Genomic DNA, 18,356 nt, shown 5'->3' with positions numbered 1-18,356 from the left:
CTAGACAACACAGCAGATACTGTCTCTACAAAAAATGTAAAAATTAGCCAGGCAAGGTGGCACGCACCTGTGGTCCCAGCTACTCAGGAGGCTGAGGCAAGAGGACAGCTTAAGCCCAGGAGTGTGAGACTGCAGTGAACTATGATTGTGCCAGTGCACTCCAGCCTGGGCAACACAGCAAGACCCCATCTCAAACAAAATAATAAATAAAATAACATAAATAAAATATATATATAAAGTAAATGAATGCCACAAAAAACTTTACTTAATTATACTGGGAGACTGGAAAGACCAAAATGAGAGTGAGCAAAACTCCACATCCACCATATGAAGAAGTTAATATATAAGTCTAAAACTGCTGAATCAACAGCAAATAGTACATACTGAATATTAGTTAGAAACACAGGGATAAATGCCAGAAGAAACAGCTAAAAAACTGAAAGTAGCTCCCTTTGGGTGGCAGGAGCTAGGGCAGATAAAGGACAAGGGAGTGAAGAACAAGACACTGCTACCATCATCGTTATTATTATTATTATTTATATTATTTGGTGTTAAATCTTCTTAGTATTATTTTTTAAAAATGATTTGCATGTAACATTTTTTTGTCACCCAGGCTGGCGTGCAGTAGCATGATCAAGGCTCCCTGCAGCCTCAACCTCCCAGGTTCAAGCAATCCTCCCACCTCAGCCTCCCAAGTAGCTGAGACTACAGACCTGGCTAATTTTTTCTTATTATTTAGTAGAAACAAGGTCTATGTTGCCCAGGCTGGTCTTGAACTCCTGGCCACAAGCAATCCTCCTGCCTCGGCCCCTCCAAGTGCTGGGATTACTGGTGTGAACCACCACACCCAGTATCATGTAACACTTCTTGATTTTAAAAAATGAAGTTGTTGGGTAGGAAGCCACCTGTCACTGAAGTGATCACACAGACACTGTCCTTTCTTCTATGTTGTAGCAAGGATTCAGACACATTCACAACCATACTGGTAAACTGTACCAACCACTTTCACTCACATGTATTAACCTACTCGATATTCAGAGCAACCCTAGGCAGAATCATCAGCCTATTTCAGAAGAGGAAGCTGAGGCTCAATAAGGATACATGACTTGCTGAAAGTAAAAGAACTAGTAAGTAATAGACTGGCATAGGAACTCAAGATTCTCAAGTTCATAGGCAATTTCACTCTATCATGCCATACTTTGTAGGAAAGTAAAATTATTTCTAAGGTCAGTTTCTTTTTTTTTTTTTTTTTTTTGAGATAGAGTCTTGTTCTGTTGCTCAGGCTGGAGTGCAATGGCTTGATCTCTGCTCATTGCAACCTCCACCGACTGGGCTCAAGCAATTCTCCTGCCTCAGCCTCCTGAGTAGCTGGGATTACAGACGCCCACTACCAGGCCTGGCTAATTTTTGTATTTTCAGTAGAGATGGGGTTTCACCACGTTAGCCAGGCTGATATCAAACTCCTGACCTCAAATGATCCACCCGCCTCGGCCTCCCAAACAGCTGGGATTACAGGTGTAAGCCACTGCACCCGGCCTCTAAGGTCAGTTTCTAAAGGAATGTTATTAATAATGTGACTCTAGGGGTACAGGGAAGAGATGAACTCCCAGCATCCAAGCTCCCCATTCAGTGCTTTGGCCTCTATATATCCTGGGATTCATCAATAATACATTAGATTCACACAGGGCTTTACCTTCCACTGGAGACTTTTACATACCTTCTCAGTTTAGGAAAACGTTCTACTCACCTGCAATGCTTTGTTGGCTTCTTTTATGTCTTCAATTTTAAGTTTTGACCTAAAAAGATTACAAATAGGTCCAAATTTCAGTACACATATTTAAATATAGAACATTCAGTATTTCAGTAGGTATTGGTATTTCATAGGATACAAAATTATGTATAGTATGTGATCTTTATGGTCTTCTCTGGCTAGTGGAATATTTCATATTCTCCTATATTTTCTAAATGTTCTAAAGCAAAAATATTTTAGGTTTAAAACTTGCTTTTTAAGAAATACTGGCATTTTCATGTGATCATGACAATATTAATAGCTATCATTTATTGCAGGTTTACTCTGTGCCTTTGCAGGCATAATCTCGTGTAATCTATACAAAAACCTATTTTAAAGATGAAGAAATGTCTGATGAAGTTTAGTCACTTGTAAGAGGTCACAGAGCTGGCAACTGGGGGAGCTAGGATTCAAACCCTTGTCTGTGACCAAGGTAAAAGGGCACATGCTAACCATTATGCACGCTATTTCTCTAGCAAATACAGAAGTGCTAAGGAAGAAAATACTGTGAGCCAGGCGTGGTGGCTCAGCACTTTGGGGGGCCAAGGCGGGTGAATCATCTGAGTTCAGGAGTTTGAGACCAGCCTGGTCAATATACAGTGAAACTCCATCTCTACTAAAAATACAAAAATTAGCTAGAAATAGTGGTACACGCCTGTAGTCCCAGCTACTCGGGAAGGTGAGGCAGGAGAATCGCTTGAACCCAGGAGGCAGAGGTTTCAGTGAACCAAAATCACACCACTGTACTCCAGCCAGGGTGACAGAGCGAGACGCCATCTCTCAAAAAAAGCAACAAAAAAGAAAATACTGTGGAAGACATAGCTGCAAATACTTTTCCACTTTTTTGATGGAGTCTCGTTCTGTTACCCAGGCTGCGGTACAGTGGCACGATCTCAACTCACTGCAACCTCCACCTCGTAGGTTCAAGTGATTCTCCTGCCTCAGTTTCTTGAGTAGCTGGGATCAGAGGCACCCGTCACCACTCCCAGGCTAATTTTTGTATTTTTAGTAGAGAGAAGGCTTTACCATGTTGGCCAGGTTGGTCTCGAACTCCTGACTTCAAGTGATCCGCCCATCTTGGCCTCTCAAAGTGCTGGGACTACAGGTGTGAGCCACCAAGTCTGGCACTTTTCCACCTTTTGAAAATATGTATGTTGGGCCAGGTGCAGTCACTTATGCCTGTAATCCCAGCACTTTGGGAGACGGAGGCGAGCAGACCACCTGAGGTCAGGAAGGAGTTCAAGACCAGCCTGGCCAACATGGGTGAAACCCCATCTCTACTAAAAATACCAAAAAAATTAGCTGGGTGTGGTGAGGGGCGCCTGTAATCCCAGCTACTCGGGAGGCTGAGGCAGGGAGAATCACTTGGACCGGGGAAGCAGAGGTTGCACTGAGCCGAGATTGTGCCAATGAGCTCCAGCCTGGGCAACAGAGCAAGACACCACCTCAAAAAACAAGAAAAAGAAAAAAGAAAATACATATATTAGAATCAACTTACTACCAAGTGGTATAACTTTTTTTTTTAAGACGGAGTTTTGCTCTTTCACTCGGGCTGGAGTGAAATAGCATGATCTCGACTCACTGCAACCTCTGCCCCCAAGGTTCAAGCGATTCTCCTGCCTCAACCTCCCGACCAGCTGGGATTGTAGGCACCCACCACACCCAGCTAATTTTTCTATTTTTTGTAGAGATGGGGTTTTGCCATGTCGGCCAAGCTGTTCTCAAACTCCTGACCTCAGGTGATCCACCCATCTCGGTCTCCCAAAGTGCTAGGATTACACGTGAGCCACCATGCCCAGCCCGAATTGGTATAATTTAATTTTTTTCTTCTTTAAAAAATAAAATACATATGTTAATGAAAATGCAAATTATAAAAAACAGTAATTACCTGTGATCCCATTACCCAGAGGTAATGGGATCTTCTCTATACATCTGTGGATATATTTTAAATGGAATAATTATCTACATAGTTTTCCATAACCAGCTATTTTCACAATATATCCTGAACAGCTTGCAGCTACTGACTTGTTACTGAGTATCTGCCATATCATTATAGTAAATGGTTACTTGGTATATACAATGAAAAAGAATATAAAATAGTTTATATAATTATTATCTACTGTTAATCTTTTAACGTGTTTCAAATTTTTCACCACAAAAGTTGTTTATTAAAATTACAATGACTAGTTCAGGCACGGTGGCTCCTACCTGTAATCCCAGCACTTTGGGATGCCGAGGTGGGCAGATCACTTGAGGTCAGGAGTTCCAGACCAGCCTGGCCAACATGGTGAAACCTCATCTCTACCAAAAACACAAAAATTAGCCAGGCATGGTGGTATGCACCTGTAGTCCCAGCTACTCAGGTGGCTGAGGCAGGAAAATCGCTTGAACCTGGAAGGCGTAGGTTGCAATGAGCCAAGATCACACCACTGCCTTCCAGCTTGGGCAACAGAGCGAGACTCTTGTCTCCAAAAAAAAAAAAAAGCAAACAACAACAACAAAATTGGAATGACTAAAACATCAGTATTAATTCTCTTATAAATGAAATTCCTGAATCAAATGATATATCAGATACTAAAGCCTCTACTACTGAAGCAGAACATTAAAAATCTGCTTTGCCCTATAAAATGCTCTGCATTCCAAGACATAAAAATGAAGTGTGAGTCTTTCACCCACCTCATATTGACTCTTACGGTGGAAATAATCAATGTAAAACTACACACTGTAAAAATAGTGACATAATAATCACATTTTCTTGGCTAAATTCACATCTACAAAATGTGCCTCAGGAAAACTGACTCTGTTGGGAATAGTGGCCACAACAGTGATGATTTAATTGTGCTATACAGAAAAATTGAATATGGAATTAAAGTGGCTTAATGGTATTCACCACAGAAAATGTTTTCTTGGCTGGGCACAGTGGCTCACGCCTGTAATTCCAGCACTTTGGGAGGCCAAGGCAGGCGGATAACCTGAGGTCAGGAGTTCGAGATCAGCCTAGCCAACATGGTAAAACCCTGTCTCTACTAAAAACACAAAATTACCCGGGAGTGATGGCACACACCTGTAATCCCAGCTACTCTGGAGGCTGAGGCAGGAGAAACACTTGAATCCAGGAGGCAGAGGTTGCAGTGAGCCAAGATCATGCCACTGCATGCCAGCCTGGATGACAGAGCGACACTCGGTCTCATGCCCGGCCTGGGAAATACTTTTTTAGGAAAATTTACTGGTATTGATAGATTTCTGATTTAAATGCCCTTATTCATAAATATGGACTCAAAAAAGCCTCTCTATGATACATATTGCCTAAGTGTCCTAAAGAAAGGAGCATCAACTACAATTCCAATAACCATAATGTACAAGAATACCTTCTCAGCCAGGCATACATAATGTACAAGAATACACTTCTCCCAGGTGGCTCACACCTGTAATCCCAGCACTTTGGGAGGCCAAGGTGGGTGGATCACTTGAGATCAGGAGTTCGAGACTAGCCTGATCAACATCGTGAAATCCCACTTCTACTAAAAATACAAAATTAGCCAGGTGTGGTGGTGCACATCTGTAATCCCAGCTACTCGGGAGGCTGAGGCAGGAGATTTTGTATATATATGTATATACTTATACGTATATATTTACATATATACGTATATATAAATAAATATAGTAGTAGTACCAGCTACTCAGGAGGCTGAGACAGGAGAATTGCTTGAACCCGGGAGGCGGAGGTTGCAGTGAGCCAAGATTGCGCCACTGCACTCCAGCCTAGGTGACAGAGCAACTCTGTCTCCAAAAAAAAAGATAGACTTGGAAGGCTTTAAACATTGACTATTCTTCTGAGTAATTACCATTCTTCTGTATAATTACAGTAGACTGTCTAATTTAATAATTAAGGAAATGAAAATAAGCCTGAAAAGAAATACATACATATACGTATATACATGTATATACGTATATGTATATATGTATGCATGTGTATACATATATACATATTCTCCTGTCTCAGCCTCCGAAGTAGCTGGGACTACAGGCACATGCCACCATGCCCGTCTAATTTTTGTATTTTTAGTAGAGATGGGGTTTCGCCATGTTGGCCAGGCTGCCCTCAAACTCCTGACCTCAAGTGATCTGCCCACCTCAGCCTCCTAAAGTTCTGGGATTACGGGCGTGAGCCACAGCACCTGGCCCAAATCTATCTTTTTATAAGAATTCTTCAGGCCACGTGTGGTGGCTCACACCTGTAATCCCAACACTTTGTGAAGCTGAGGAGGCAAGAGGATCATTTGAGCCCAGGAGTTTGAGACCAGCCTGGGCAACAGAGTGAGACCCCACCTCCATATAAAATATATAAATAAAAATGTAAAAAAGAATCCTTCAAGTTGGATGTAGTGGCTGACACCTGTAATATTAATGCTTTTGGAAGCCAAAGCGAGAGGACTGCTTGAGGCCAGGAGTTTGAGACCAGCCTTAGGCAACACAGTGAGACTCTGTCTCTATTTAATTTTTTAAAAAAATAATCTTTCAGGCCAGGCACAGTGGCTCACGCCTGTAATCCCGGCAGTTTGGGAGGCCAAGGCAGGAGGATCACGAAGTCAGGAGATCAAGACCATCCTGGCTAAAACGATGAAATCCCATCTCTACTACCAAAATACAAAAAAAATTAGCCAGGTGTGGTGGTAGGCGCCTGTGGAGGCTGAGGCAGGAGAATGGTGTGAACCCAGGAGGTGGAGCTTGCAGTGAGCCGAGACAGCACCACTGCACTCCAGCCTGGGCAACAGAGCAAGACTCCATCTCGGAAAAGAAAAAAAAAAAACAACAATAATAACCTTTCAATAATAAGCTGGTAAGAGTAAATATTTCACTTTTCAAACCCAGTAAGTAGAGGTTGCAGTGAGCCCAGATCACACGACTGCACTCCAGCCTGGGTGACAGGGTGAGACCCTGCCTCAAATAAATAAATAAATAAATAAATAAAGGCAACAGCTAGACATTTATATGATCATGCCTGTAATACAACTATAAAGTCTCTATTAAGTACGAAGTGAGGGGCTGGGCATGGTGGCTCATGCCTGTAATCCCAGCACTTTGGGAGGCCAAGGTGGGCAGATCACCTGAGGTCAGGAGTTCAAGACTAGCCTGGCCAACATGGTAATAATGCTATCTCTACTAAAAATTAGCCAGGTGTGGTGGCAGGCACCTGTAATCCCAGCTACTCAGGAGGCTGGGGCAGAAGAATCACTTGAACCCAGGAGGCAGAGGTTGCAGTGAGTTGAGATAGCACCACTGCATTCCAGCCTGGGTGACAAGAGCAAAACTCTCTCTCACACACACACAGAAAAGTATTAGTTGGGGAATGGGTGAAAAGTAACACATATTCCTAGGTTTACTATTCCATTGTTTTAATATTAAACCATTATGAGCTTAGTAAATGCAAAGATGTTTATTTTTTATTGGGAGGATTGCTCACTGTTGAGTGTCTAGCACTTAGTACAGTGCCTGGCACATAGTAGAAGCTCAGTGTCTGTCAACAAATAAATGGAAAATAAGGTAATAAGCACTTTGCACAGGGTCTGCCTCAAAGTGCTCAATAAATAGACACTAGATTGGAATTGAAATCTTGCTTATCAGAACCACAATGCAAATTGTTCTTTGAAAAGCTGTAAAGACAAAAACAGCTTTATCTTTTTGAGATCTAATATTTCCTTTTGTGGTTCTAATGAATTACTCCTTCTTATGTCCTTGGAAACTGGTTGCATTATCTCTTAATGGAATCCCACCTTTAGCAACTAAGTCTCCATTCTAGTATGATTTCTACTTAACTGAATATATACAAATGACATATATGTCCATATAACTAATTCTATCTAAATCAATGACAAGATGGTTACATATAGAATTGTTTGAGGTTAGCTAAACTTTGGGGATTAATACTCAGGAGAAGGGAAGTACTTGCTTTTTTATCTTAAACCTTTTTGTGCTATTTGAATGTTCTAATCATATAAAACATCAAAGAGATTTATATCGGTGATGAGATTATGAGACATTGTAGCTTTCTTATTTTTACTTTTCCGTATTTAAAAAAGTGGGCTGGGCACAGTAGCTCACACCTGTAATCTCAGCACTCTGAGAGGTTGAGGCGGGATGATGTCTTGAGCCCAGGAGTTCAAGACCAGCCTGGGCAACATAGCAAGATCCTAACTCTACAAAAAATAAAAAAAAAAAATTAGCCAGGCAAGGTGGTGTGCGTCTGTGGTCCCAGCTACTCCAGAGGCTTGAGATAAGAAAACAGCCTGAGCCTGAGAGATCAAGGATGCAGTGAGCTGTGACTGCGTCACTGCACTCCAGCCTGGGCAACTTGAGAGAAAGACTTGTTTCAAAACAAATAAAAATAAATTTAAAAAAATTAAAGTGACTATACTTTTTAAATGTGGCAGTGGTACATTCAATACTAAATTAAACCTTCTTGAGCTTATTCCAAATATCTGGTAGTATGTTCAATCAGGCACAAAGCTGCTACCCCAAAACACAGACCATGGGGAAATAAAGGAAAATGTGGCTGGGAACAGTGACTCACACCTGTGATCCCAGCATTTTGGGAGGCTGAGGTGGGAAGATTGCTTGAGGTCAGGAGTTTGAGACCAGCCTGGGCAACATGCAAGACCCCACCCATCTCTATAAAAAATAAAAATTAGTAGGGCATGATGGTGCATGCCTGTAGTCTCAGCTACTTGGTAAGCTGAAAGGTGAAAGGGTTGCTTGAGCCTAGGAGGTCAAGGCTGCAGTGAGTTATGATTGTACCACTACACTCCAGCCTAGGCGAGACCCTGTCTTTGAAAAAAAAAAAGGAAATGTGAGAAAGGCAGAACACCATTTCTCCATCTTGTCTTTACAGGATCCCAATGACATTTTACTTCAACAAAGCCAAACTGTATGAAGTTAAGCCCTGTCTCCAGCAGGCATGAAACCACCTCTACTTCTCATGATGCTGGCTTCTTCTCAAAACAATCTGAAAGACAGCTCCCTGGATATTTTGAAACCTCAGCTTCTGTTTTTCTGAGAAAAATATATTAATAACTTCTGAATTCTCTGATATTGAAGAAATTGAACAAGAGTGTTAGTTTTCATCTGTTGGGAAATATTCAAAGCTAAGTCTACTAAAATGAGTAAAACTTTAAATATAATCTCTCTAGTCTAGTCTCATTTTTAAATCTTTATAGTTTTTGTTTTGTTTAATAGTTCATATCTTTCTCTTTTTTTTTTTTTCTTTTGAGACAGAGTCTTGCTCTGTCGCCAGGCTGGAGTCAGCTCACTGCAACCTCCACCTCCTGGGTTCAAGTGATTTTTGTGCCTCAGCCTCCCAAGTAGCTAGGAGTACATGCACACGCCACCACAAGCAGCTAATTTTTGTATTTTTAGTAAAGACAGGGTTTCACCATATTGGCGAGTCTGGTCTTGAACTCCTGATCTCATGGTCCGCCCGCCTTGGCCCAGAATTACATAGTGCTGGGATTACAGGCGTGAGCCACCACGCCCTGCCTAGTTCATATCTTTCCTGTATTTAAACTTTTCTGCCTAATAGATCTGGCATACTTATATCTTTTATAAAAGTCATTAATGACTACTTAGTTGAAGGAAAAAAGAAATTACTCGCTAAGTTTGTTGCCGAGTTCTTGAAGAGCTTGCTCTTGTTCATGATATATTTTTTTCAACTGCTGATTTTCATCCTGGAGGTTAAGGAACTCCTTCAGAACAATAAAAGACAGAAAATGCAATTTAAAAGAAAGAAACAAGAAACTCCAGATTGTATATATACCATTAATCAGAAACAAACATCCTTTAGCTTTTTAAAAGAAACAAATTGTGTCCAAAGCTCTTTCCTAACTGCTGTATGTATCAACTATTTTCCGTTTACTTAATCTCTTCACTGATATTTTTTAAGATGACTAGTATATCCATTTCCTTGGTATAATGTAAATTATAATTTATCTTTTTAAATAAGTTAACATTTGTCAAGATAGAATTTTTAAAGTTTTACCACTATTTACTTTTTTAAGACTAACGATTTGTTGAGTCTCATTTCTAAGATGAGATAAGGCATCTTTCTCCTTTTGAAGATCTTCTTGCAAAGTCTGCCTCCACTCCTTCTCAATCTTCAAGTCAGTTTCCAGTTGCACCCTTGAATGACAAATAACACACAGAAGCTCAGTGCTATTTCTCACATGACAGTTGTTACGTATTCTTTACTAAAATCACCCTTTTGGTTTACTACTTTGGCCTTTGTAATGCATTTTTCAGACATTTTCTTTCACAAATATTTTTTGGTAAACAAGTTCAGCAGCACAGGGTTTTCCAATCACAAAATATTGACTCATTTGCCAGCCATGAAACAATACTTGCTAAACCATTTACATCATTAATTAATTCCATAGACATAAATATTGCATAAGCATAGAAAATGCCTTGGAAAGGCAAACACCATAATATTAAAACTGGTTACATCTTGGGAATAGAACTAAGAGGAGGAATGTAAGATTCTAATTGTCTTACACTTCTATGCCATGTGAAAAATTTTACAAAAAACTTTATTCCAATATAAGAATTATAGCAATTGCTAAATCAGTTTAACTTCAGTAACAGCAAAATCAGCCCTGTTGCAGAGTGCTAATTTGCAAATTACTGTTGGAAGCTGAGCAATTACATGAAAGACCTAAAACCAAGCAGACATTGGGGGAAAGTCCACACTGCCTGGAAATGTCAATTCTGAAAGCATTCCTGCAATCTTCTTCTTCTTCTTCTTCTTTTTTTTTTTTTTTTTTTTTTTTGAGACAGGGTCTTGCTATGTTGCCAGGCTGGACTCAACTCCTGGGCTCAAGTGATCCTCCCACCTCAGTCTCTCAGCATCTGAGACTATAGGCCTGCCACCAAAACTCCTGAATTATTCTAAAGGTGCTAGCTGGCAAAGCAAACATAGTTGAATTTCCACATTTTAAGCTGACTAAAAAAAGAACACAAATCACTTCCATGATTATTCCTCATAAACAGTTATAACAAGTGAGGCATTTATCTACTAACAATACTACGGTTACTAATACTTTATATTTTAATTGCAACATTATAATGTTGAGTACATTATTTTAATATTTTTGTGTTAATATTTAGATTAGTTTTTATTTCCTCATATACAGCCATATATTTTCCAGTGGAATAAATTTTAGATTTTGTAATTCAGGTTGAGGAGAAGAGTACCTGAAAATGGAATTTACAAATTATCGATAAATACTATTTTACTACAAATTTAAAATTTGAACAGCATCTCTTCAACTGTTATTTCCTTACAACATTGACAAGAAAAAAAAACTGATTCCCACTGGGGCCACTGTCTGTGTGAAGCCTGCACATTCTCTCCATGTCTGTGTAAGTCTTCTCCAGGTACTCCAGTTTCCTCCCAGATCCCAAAGATGTGCACATTAGATGAACTGGCATTATCTACATTGTCCCAGCCTGAGTGTGGGTGTGTTTGGGTACATCCTGTGATGGAATAGTGTCCTGTGGAAGACTGGTTCCCACTGGGTGCCCAACTTGCCAGGATAGGCGCCGGCCATCAGTGAGCCTGAACTGTAATAACTGGGCAAAGAATGAGCTTACTCGTTTTTATTCATCTTTCCTTAAATGTATGTATAACTCACGTTTATTTCAATATTTAATACTAGAAGACCAGAAGGTCTTTAGTTAGCAATTTAGTGATTTTTTGTGAAAATAATTATGCAGTAGAAACTTAACTCTTCTTCATATCAAGTAGCCTATGATAAAACTGGTTTCATTTAGCATCATTTCACTCAGTCAGAGTTTCCAAGAACCTGTCAATGACATTAAGTGAGGATTTACTGTGTATGTTACATAATGTGACAACTTACTGTGTATGTTACAAACACTGAAGTAACCAAAGCACACAGTACCCTGTTGAATGGCCTCATCATCCAGAATCAGAAAAAAAGTGAATGAAAAAGCAAAGGAAATTTTTGTTTTTAAGTTATATACATATATTGTCAGAATACATGTTGAATACTGAAGGCAAAAACCATAAAAGGAAAAAAGGAAGCTGTACCAGGCATGGTGGCTCATGCCTGTAATCCCAAAATTTTGGGAGGCCAAAGCGGGCAGATCTCTTGAGGCCAGGAGTTCAAGACCAGCCTGCCCAACATGGTGAAACCCCATCTCTACTAAAAATACAAAATTTAGCCGGGTGTGCTGGTGTCCGCCTGTAATTCTACTACTTGGGAGGCTGAGGCAGGAGAATCGCTTGGACCTGGGAGGCGGAGGTTGCAGTAAGCCAAGATCTCACCACTGCACTCCAGCCTGGGTGACAGAGCAAGACTCCATCTCAAAAAAAAAGAAAAAGAAAAAGGAGATGTAAGTACATAAAGAATTAAAATGTCTAAATAAAAACCACTATAATCAAAATTTTAAACTAAACAATAAACTTAGAAAAACTTTTCAGGCTGGGTACAGTGGCTCATGCCTGTAACTCCAGCACTTTAGGAGGCCGAGGCAGGCGGATCACCTGAGGTCAGGAGTTCCGAGAACAGCCTGGCCAACATGGTGATACCCTGTCTGTACTAAAAATACAAAAATTAGCCAGGCGTGGTGGCACACACATTTAATCCCAGCTATTCAGGAGGCTGAAGCACGAGAATTGCTTGAACCTTGGAGGCAGGGGTTGCAGTGAGCTAAAATCGCACCACTGCACTCCAGCCTAGGCAACAGAGTGAGACTCTAAAATATATATATATATGGTTCATGCCTGTAATCCCAGCACTTTGGGAGGCTGAGATAGGCAGATCACAAGGTCAGGAATTCGAGACCAGCCTGGCCAACATGGTGAAACCCTGTCTCTACCAAAAACACAAAAACTATCTGGGCATGGTGGCGGGTGCCTGGAATCTCATCTACTCGGGAGGCTGAAGCATGAGAATTGCTTGCACCCAGGAGGTGGAGGTTGCAATGAGCTGAGATCGTGCCACTGCACTCCAGCCCGGGTGACCAAAAAAAAAAAAAAAAAAAATTGGGTTATCACTACAGAATAAGTTGCATTACTGCAGAATATCAGATTGTCTTACCCATGCTTTTGTCAAACACTAGAAAGGTAATTCAGTACAGAGTACCAGAGTTTCAAGACTATTCTACTGAAGGGCCAAGTATCCCAGTCGTGTTCTTCATGTGCTTCATTTGACAAGGCACAGAGACTTACACAACAAACCCAGGGCACCATTAATAAATCTGATGACTTAAATGCTCCTTGTAACTTAAAATTAAGAGGAATTTTTTTTTTCTGAATGTTTTGGGGTTTTTGTTTTTAGAGACAAGAACTCACTCTGTCACCCAGCAGGCTGAAGTTTAGTGGCACAATCACAGCAACCTTGAACTCCTGGGCTCAAGCAATCCTTTTGCCTCAGCCTGCCGAGCAGCTGGGGCTACAGGTGTGTGCCACAACACTCAGCTAATTTTTTCTTTCTTTCTTTCTTTTTGTAGGGACAGCGTCTCATTATGTTGCTCAGGCTGGTCTTAAACTCCTGGCGTCAAGCAATTCTCTCGCCTCAGTCTCCTAAAGTGCTGGGATTACAACCATGTGCCACCACGCCCGGCCCTGCTTTTGGCTTTGGGAGTGGATTTCAGTTTCACAGTTTTCACAGTGTAGAAATAATATGGATTTTCTTTTCTTTTTTTTTTTTTTTTTTTTTTTTGAGACGGAGTCTTGCTCTGTCGCCTAGGCTGGAGTGTAGTGGCGCGACCTCGACACACTGCAACTTCCGCCTCCCGGGTTCAAGCGATTCTTCTGCCTCAGCCTTCTGAGTAGCTGGGATTACAGGCACCCGCCACCACGACTGGCTAATTTTTAAAAAATTTTTAGTAGAGGCCGGGCGCGGTGGCTCAAGCCTGTAATCCCAGCACTTTGGGAGGCCGAGACGGGCGGATCACGAGGTCAGGAGATCGAGAACTTCCTGGCTAACTCGGTGAAACCCCATCTCTACTAAAAATACAAAAACTAGCCGGGCGAGGTGGCGGGCGCCTGTAGTCCCAGCTACTCCGGAGGCTGAGGCAGGAGAATGGCGTAAACCCAGGGGGCGGAGCTTGCAGTGAGCTGAGATCCGGCCACTGCACTCCAGTCCAGGCGACAGAGCGAGACTCCGCCTCAAAAAAAAAAAAAAAAAAAAAAATTTTTAGTAGAGAAGGGGTTTTACCATGTTAGGCTGGTCTCGAACTCCTGACCTCGTGATCCACCTGCCTCAGCCTCTCAAAAGTTCTAGGATTACAGGCGTGAGCCACCAGGCTCAGCCTGTAGGTTTTTAACCACAGTAATATTCCCTGGCCTAAAGCCAGGGAATTCTACATATTAATTCCTCAAATTCCTCAAATTATTATATTTGTGGTAGATTTAAATGGAGTACAGAATTCTGATTCTGGAAAAGATGAAGTAAGCACATTATTCCCTATCCCTCCAACTAAGTACAGTTAAAAACTCTGGACATTATATGTAAAACATACATAAGAGAGTCTCCAAGGCCAAGCACAGTGGCTCACGCCTGTAATCCCAGCACTTTGGGAGGCCCAGATAGGCGGATCACCCGAGGTTGGGAGTTCAAGACCTGCCTGGCCAACATGGAGAAACCCCGTCTCTACTAAAAATACAAAATTAGCCAAGCATAGTGGCACATGCCTGTAATCCCAGCTACTTGGGAGGCTGAGGCAGGAGAAAAGCTTGAACCCGGGAGGCAGAGGTTGCAGTGAGCCGAGATCACACCATTGCACTCCAGCCTAGGTGACAAGAGTGAAACTCCACCTCAAAACAACAACAACAAAAGAAGACTTCAGAAAGTAAAGAGAAGATGTTTGATCAGCTAGGAACTCCAGGAATCAAACAACATGTTGATGAGCTACCTCAGGTTTCTTTTTGTCTCACATATAGCTGATTAGGTGTTGATGAAGCCCTCAACTCATTAAATACTAATGGGCATAGACCAAAAAAAGCCCCAAGAAGAGCTGTTCCCATGCCAAAGGGCCAGGATATAGCCTAGCAAGACAGAAAACTTTGGATAATAAATGCCCTATTCCAGCAAAACATCTGAGAAAAAACCCATGCCCCTGCAACAAACCTCAGTCAGCAAAAGCTGAGTGAGAAGCCTGGATTTCTACTCTTGCCTGGCAATGATGAGGTAACCTTCTTGCACCCTGCTGTGGTAGTATCAGAAAATGCCAAGTGGGAGCCTGAACCTTCCTAACCCCCAGCAGTAATAAGGCATCTGTTATGGTTTGAATGTTTGTCCTCTTCAAAACTCACATTGAAACTTAATGCCCAGTTTAACAATATTAAGAGGTAAGGCCTTGCTGGCACAGTGGCTCACGCCTGTAATCCCAGCACTCTCGGAGGCCAAGGCAAGCGGATCACTTGAGGTCAGGTGTTTGAGACCAGCCTGGTCAACATGGTGAAACCTCATCTCTACAAAAAACACAATTAGCCAGGTGTGGTGGTGTGTGCCTATAGTCACAGCTACTAGGGGTGCTGAGGCAGGAGGATTGCCTGAACTGGGGAGGTCAAGGCTGCAGTAAGCTGAGATCGTATCACTGCACTCCAGCCTGGGCAACAGAGCCAGACCTTGTCTCAAAAAAAAAAAAAAAACCGGTGAGGCCTTTAAGAGGTAATTGGCTCATGAGGTCTCTGCCTTCATGAATGAATTAACAGGTTAATGGTCTAATGGGTTATCACAAGAATGGGTCTGTTATAAAAGTCAGTTTGGTAGGCCAGGAATGGTGGCTCACACCTGTAATCCAAGCACTTTGGGAGGCCAAGGTAGGAGGATCACTTTAGTCTAGGAGTTCAAGACTAGCCTGGGCAATATAGTGAGACCACATCTCTATAAGAAAAATAATAAATAAAAATAATAAACAAAAGCCAGTTTGACTCTCAGTACACTCCTCTTGCCCTGTGATGTCTTCTGCCATGTTAGGATGCAGCACAAAGCCCTCACCAGAAGATGACCAAATGTGGCTGCCCAATCTTGGACTTCCCAGATTCCAGAACTGTAAGAAATAAGCCTGTTTTCTTTTTAAATTACCCAGTCTCAGGTACCCAGTTATATCAACAGAAAGTAAACTAATCTGGGCCAGGCACAGTGGCTCATGCCTGTAACCCCATCACTTTGGGAGGACAAAGTAGGTGGGTCACCTGAGGTCAGGAGCTCGAGACCAGCCTGACCAACATGGCAAAACCTCATCTCCACAAAACATTAGCCAGGCATGGTGGTACGCGCCCGTAATCCCAGCTGCTAAAGAGGCTGAGGCACAAGAATCGCTTGAACCCGGGAGGCAGAGGTTGCAGTGAGTCAAGATTGCGCCACTGCACTCCAGCCTGGGCAACAAAGCGAAAACTCTGTCTCAGAAAAACAGAAAGTAAACTAATGTAGTCTATCCCTGGATCTAAGGGAAAAAACAAAGAAAAAATAAAACAAAGTGTCTCTCAAGCAACCTCACTGGTAACAATGGAAGAGTAACCTGGGACTTGAATCTGCACGCAGCAGTAAAAAGGCATTTCTTTTTTCTTTTCCTTTTTTTTTTTTTTTTGAGACAGAGTCTTGCTCTGTCACCCAGGCAGGAGTGCAGTGGTGCAATCTTGGCTCACTGCAACCTCTGCCTCCCAGGTTCAAGTGATTCTCTCACCTCAGCCTCCCGAGTAATTGGGATTACAGGCACCAGCGACTACGCCTCACTAATTTTTCTGTTTTTAGTAGAGACGGGGTTTCACCATGTTGGCCAGGCTGGCCTCGAACTCCTGACCTCAGGTGATCCACCCGTCTCTGCCTCCCAAAGTGTTGAGATTACAGGTGTGAGCCACCATGCCTGGCCTAACAAGGCATTTCTTAACCACCCCAACAGTATCAGTGAAAGCCAGCTGAGAGCCTAGATTACCTCCACCCAGTGGTAATGAGGCATCTCGTCCTCTGTCCTCCAAGATGGTTTCAGCAGAAACCAAGAGGAGAGCCTGGACTTCCACTACCCACCAACAATAACATGGCACACCACTCCCCTTCTCCACAGTATCAGTGGAAGCTGACTGGAAGGTTCAGATTTCAATCCCTGCAGTTATTAGGCACCCTACTCCATGCCACCTGGGATGGTCTTGGGCTTCCAGCTCCATTTGACGTAAAGGGTTACTGTCCACATCCCCCTACTAGTGTGGTTTCAGTGGAGGCCTGCCAAAACAATATATAAAATCCAGAGTCTATTCTACCCAAAGTACCCTGGATGCGACTGAAAAACATCTGTTATACTAAGGCCCAGGAAGGTCTCAAGTTAGGTGAGAAACATCAATCAATAGATGCTAACATCATAGTTCCAGATGGTGGAATTATCTGTCAAGAATTTTAAAGCAGCCACCATTAAAATGCTCCCACTACCAATTAAGACACATCTGAAAAATCATGAGGAAAGAAAGAAGAAACGAAATAAACACAAAAAAGAGCCCAGCCAGGCACCATGGCTCACATCTATAATCCCCACACTTTGGGAGCTCAATACAGGAGGATCACTTGAGACCAGGAGTTCAAGACCAGCCTGGACAACATACCATAGCCCTCATCTCTACAAAAAATAAAAATAAAAATAAATTAGCCAAGCATAGTGGTGTATGCCTGTAGTCCTAGGAAGCTTGGGCAGAAGCATCACTTGAGTCCAGAAGTTCAAGTTCACAGTGAGCCATGATCATGCCACTGCCCTACAGCCTAGTCAACAGCAAGATCCTATCACAAAACTAAACAAAAACAAAACAAACAACAAAAGAAAATAGATCAAATGGAAATCTTAGGACTGAAAAATACAATAATCTTGCTGAAAGGGCTCAAGAGAAGAATGAAGATGGTGAGGGAAGAATGAATGAATTTGAAAATATAACAACAGAAATAATCCAATCTGAACAGGAACCTGTGGGACTACTAAAAAAAAAAAAAAAAAAAGATCGCCTGGGCACAGTGGCTCACGCCTGTAATCCCGGCACTTTGGGAGGCCAAGGTGGGCAGATCACGAGGTCAAGAGATCGAGACCATCCTGGCTAACATGGTGAAACCCTGTCTCTACTAAAAATACAAAAAGTTAGCCAGGTGTGGTGGCGGACACCTGTAGTCCCAGCTACTAAGGAGGCTGAGGCAGGAGAATGGCATGAACCCGGGAGGCGGAGCTTGCAGTGAGCCAAGATCATGCCACTGCACTCCAGCCTGGGTGACAGAGTGAGACTCCATCTCGGGGAAAAATAAAAAAAGGCCAGGCGCAGTGGCTCACGCCTGTAATACCAGGACTTTGGGAGGCCAAGGCGGGTGAATCACAAGGTCAGGAATTCAAGACCAACCTGGCTAAGATGGTGAAACCCCGTCCCTACTAAAAATACAAAAAAAAAAATTAGCCAGGCGTGGTGGCAAGCACCTGTAATTCTAACTACTCAGGAGGCTGAGGCAGGAGAATCGCTTGAACCATGCAGCAGAGGTTGCAGTGGGCTGAGATCGCACCACTGTACTCCAGCCTGGGT

The 18,356-nt window shown here is 42.3% G+C and overlaps 1 protein-coding gene across 5 annotated transcripts in view; it reads right to left on the bottom strand.

Moving 5' to 3' along the window:
• Positions 1-18,356, bottom strand: part of RUFY2 (RUN and FYVE domain containing 2) — a 62,842-nt gene that overhangs the window by 8,518 nt on the left and 35,968 nt on the right. For all 5 annotated transcript variants that reach the window (XM_033209462.1, XM_033209461.1, XM_033209459.1 and 2 more), the window contains 3 exons: positions 9,832-9,961; positions 9,434-9,528; positions 1,748-1,796 (listed from right to left, as the gene is read on the bottom strand). In XM_033209462.1, coding sequence (XP_033065353.1) covers positions 1,748-1,796; positions 9,434-9,528; positions 9,832-9,961 — 274 coding nt within the window. The remainder of the gene's footprint in view (positions 1-1,747; positions 1,797-9,433; positions 9,529-9,831; positions 9,962-18,356) is intronic.

Source organism: Trachypithecus francoisi, unplaced genomic scaffold (genome assembly GCF_009764315.1).
Source record: "Trachypithecus francoisi isolate TF-2019V2 unplaced genomic scaffold, Tfra_2.0 Lachesis_group9, whole genome shotgun sequence".
NCBI classification, from domain to species: Eukaryota; Metazoa; Chordata; class Mammalia; order Primates; family Cercopithecidae; genus Trachypithecus; species Trachypithecus francoisi.
The sequence above is the reverse complement of the archived record's forward strand: the minus strand, read 5'-3'. Positions and strand labels throughout refer to the sequence as shown.